We start from the raw sequence: 4,334 nt of genomic DNA on the forward strand, positions 1-4,334 counted from the left end.
ATGCAAAGTGTTTTATACAAGGTCAAGAACCGAAAGCGGGAAATTACTATACATCATGACCAACTCAAGCCTTGTGAAGACAGGAATTTGCCGCAGTGGGTAAAATACGTCCGTCACAAGCTTTCCAATGCAGTCCGTGAGGAGGCTGATGAGACTTTTGACTGTGAAGAAGAGGTGGACTTGTCAGGCTTGTTTGCTGAAGATGGGAGTGATCCGGAGGAGGTACATCTCACTCAGGTTGGCCCAAATTCTGTTGAGGTGGATGCTGCATTTCCACAACTAGATGAGGAGGATCTTGGTGATACAGAGGACATAGATAGACAGCGCAAAGTCATTACTGATTTGTCAGAATTGCAAGACTTTGACGATTTGGACGCTACCATAGGTTACTCAGTCGCGAATGATTTTGAACCTGTGCCTCGCTCTGATGGTAGGAAGGTTAGAACCAGGAGACCCCCTGCCCATCTGGCCGACTATGTATGTTCCTCTGATATCTAATCTATAAATAAACAGATATAAACAGACTATACATAGGATCGTCTAATTAAATGTAAATAGATTAATATGTTTTATTAATATTTGTCTAAAACAATATATACAACACGATTTTATCTGTCTTTCCAGAGGAAGTATGTCGAAGCGGCCATCCTCATTAGAAGAAGAATTGGATTATGTGGAACACTACAAGTGTACTTGGGAAGATAAGGACGATGAAGAGTCCGAACCATCGGATACAAGAATTGTTATAAGGAAGAGGAGAATGATAAGGACCAGTACATGTGGGGCTTGCCATCAAGAATTTCGACACATAGGTAGACATGTGATAGCAGCACATTTGCCTTGGTTTTGGGCTTGTAGGACGAGTTGTTGGGAGTGCAAAAACAGTTTGGAAACAGGAATTTACTAGAACAGCACATCAAGGACAAACACCATGGAGACGATTCCAAGAAATTTGATCCCAACACACAGAAGGAAGAGTGGGTGCAATTGGTGAATGGTTGTCTATGGGAAATCGCAAGACTTCTCTCAACTGATTTTCCATATGGGCTAGTGGAACGTTTGAATGCCATAGCAAATCCTGGTGACTTTCGTGATAAAGTTTTCAGTGATCAGGAGAAGGAACTTGCTAGAGACTTTATCGTGTACCATGGTCACCCTGATTTTGGACATTCCGTGCTGTCGACTAATGCTACTTTTGCCCTACAGTCCACGCTACACTGGAACCTGATCCTAACATTGATATTAGAGTTGCCACACGATAATCAACAAAGGATTATCAATTTCACAGAGAGAAGGGATCACAATGGAAACTTAGTTCAGTGTCCTGTATCCGAAGAGTCAGCACTTATCCCTATCTGTGACGCCCACTTCCACTATGACAAGCTCATGGCTAGAGCCGGTTTCCCTGGCCTTCATGAGCTCTGTCATTCTGGATCAACTGAACAGTATGGAACTGAACTAACCCTCGCTGTGGCCAATTACTGTTTTCCAGAGCGTTACCCGTCTTCGGCCAAACGCTCCATGGTCAGAGAAAATAAATCAGTGGTCTTCTCCTATGGAATCCATCCACGCATAGTTCATGCTGGGAGTTCCACAACGCTTGATAATTATTTTGCCAAGCTCAAAACTTTGGTCAAGTCAACAAGAACCGTCACAGTTGAGGAATGTGGAATGGATACGACAGATAAGCCGAACACCCATGAGCTAGAAAGACAACACCGCTACTTCGAAAAACAACTTAGTCTAGCTGTTCAACGCAACCTAGCTGTGGTAGTGCACTGTAGAGGGGACACCAACTTACACCAGACAGTTCTCCAGTCACTGGTGAGAATATGTTCTCCAGACATTCATGTACACTGGCATTGCTTCTGTGGCAATCAAGCAATCTTCGATGCTGCGAAAAAGTATTTTAATAACATTGTTTTTGGAGTAACGCCATTCATCCTTTCCCATCGATACCCGGGGGTAAAGGAGATAATTGCTAAAAATGGAGTGGGCAATCTGGTATTGGAGTCTGACGCCCCCTTCATAAAGAATTCCAGCCCTTCCGATGTCAACCTTGTGGCACAAGCCATAGCTGGGATTCTACAGATATCTTTCAAGGAGGTGGTCACCATAACTAGCAGCAATACGAGGAGGATATATGGGGAAGGGTAGATACCATTGTGTACATCGTGTATATATTGTACATATCCGCACATTAATTTTAAATGTATGTGTAAATAGAGGACAAGGAAAAGTTGGGTGTTCCGCATTTCAACTTTTAATTGTAAATATCTATTTGAATTACCAGACATCTGCTGACAGGACTTAAAGGATATGAAGGGGAGGAGTGTTGGAGTGCTCCGGGATAGGCGGAATATAAGATAAATAGTAGGTAATTGTGGGACAACTGAACTGGGCTCAACGAGTTATTCCTGGGATCTTGAACTGGTCGGACGTGTGTTCCAACAACTCCTATCAGATAACTCCAGTGTGTGCCATTTATATATATTACAGGTAATTGTGCATGCTTCCAGAACCCCCACACGCATACACGCCCCTATCTTCGACAAAGCCTTACATGTGTACTGTATACATGTTCCATAGTCCATACAAACATTTTTATAAAGACTTGAAGAGTTGTCGTTGAGTCAATGACTTGATTTTCATTTAAATGAAAAAGTCTATGATACAAACTTGTTGAACATGATGAGGGTAACACAAACAAAACCTAACAAGAATCTGTTATTTGTGTATACAGTACCCCATATTTCATTTTTGAGAACAAAAATAAATTCATGTACAAGGTCAAGGAAACTCCAGTGAAACAAGTATTGCTGAACAGTTGACCAAGATCAATCAAAAGCAATATTAAATGTTCCATGGTATTGTACATGTAAGTCATATGAGAACATTTCATACATAACTTGAAGTAAACTACATGAATTATATGATTTGGAAATTAATCTAAACATTAACATATACATTTGTATGACCTTGTATATGACACAATTTTCAATTTTTTAAGAAGTTTGTCTTGCTATTTTTTTTTTACTTTTTGAATAGATCCATAAATACAAGCTGTTAACTTACATTGTATATCAGTAACTAAGGATAAGGAACTAGTTTTATCAGTCATCAGAATTCTTTTGCACAGTATGTTGTCATGAACATGTACAATTATACCATAGTCATCACAGTATGATAAAAGTCTATCCATGTTGATTTTCAGTATCTCTTTCCATATTTAAAGGAAATATGTTTTGATATTTTCCAGAAAATTTTGGATGCAGCCATCATGTTCACCTACCAATGATACAAGTTACCAGACAAGTCATACATAACAGGAAGCTCTGTTCAAATGAAGTATGATAATAGATTGTGTAGGTATTTGAGGTTCAGTATACAATATTTTTATGCCTTTTTTTGAAAAAAAAATTAATATTGATTTGGGGTGTTCCAAAGGTAGGACCCACCTCTTTTGTTGGGAAATGTTGGAAGTAATGTGGTAAATTTTTGCAAAAATGAGGAAATTATTAGCTTGGACCCCCACTTTCAAAGTCTTTTGATTGTTCACTAGAAACTCTCATTAGTCAATTTATTTTAGAAATGTATTTGTATTATTTCTACATGTGTAATATAGATAGATCCCATATGTGTTTATCGCTTAAAATGTAGCACTACAGTTCCCATGACACTTAAATGAAGGTTGTAACATAAACATAATATTTTAGCATAATTGGATGTTTTGTTTGAAGAAAAAAACATCCAATGAGCCATATAATGTATGGTTTACTTAAATAGAGGTCTACTTCAATACAGGATTCATGAATCACAATAACTTTGAATATGAGTATTATGTATATTTATTACTGATTTTTATACTTCCAGGTCATCCATGGCATATATATATATGACTGACAAGAATTCATACATGTATAATTTAGATGATCTTCAATGCTGTTCAAATCTCTGCTTGCACTGTAATGAAAGCTGATATGAAGCTGAAGTTGGAAAATAAATATTTTCAAAATCATATTTGTTATGCAAATGTACAAGGTTTAAATGTGTTGTGCTTCAAAAGTAAATGTCACTTTCATACATGTATACAATAACAGCCATGTATACTCCTTGACAGTACCATCCTGGAATACAACCTAGAATCCCTTGCACTGCAAGCTGTCACTCTTTCAACTGAGCTAAAAAATTACTTCATTGTTTTCTGTAGATCGGGTTGATTATGGTCTTTTTTAAGTATTTTTACTTTATTTGTTTTGGGCCTTTTTATAGATTGCTTAATGGAATGTAGTTTGCCCATTATTGATATCCATGTGGTGATTTCACTTGTAGAA

The 4,334-nt window shown here is 37.9% G+C and overlaps 1 protein-coding gene across 1 annotated transcript; it reads left to right on the forward strand.

Annotated features, from left to right (window-relative positions):
• On the forward strand, positions 1–4,018 carry LOC148597433 (uncharacterized). The gene is made up of 4 exons (XM_088563033.1): positions 1–477; positions 859–2,499; positions 3,260–3,365; positions 3,874–4,018. The coding sequence occupies exons 1-2, from the start codon at positions 1–3 to the stop codon at positions 2,155–2,157; spliced, it is 1,776 nt and encodes a 591-aa protein (XP_088419159.1). The 3' UTR covers positions 2,158–2,499; positions 3,260–3,365; positions 3,874–4,018.
• The last annotated feature ends 316 nt before the right edge of the window (positions 4,019–4,334 follow it).

The sequence above is a fragment of the Perna viridis genome, chromosome 15 (assembly GCF_037379345.1).
Source record: "Perna viridis isolate PV_CMFRI_1.1 ecotype Kerala chromosome 15, ASM3737934v1, whole genome shotgun sequence".
Lineage (NCBI taxonomy): Eukaryota > Metazoa > Mollusca > Bivalvia > Mytilida > Mytilidae > Perna > Perna viridis.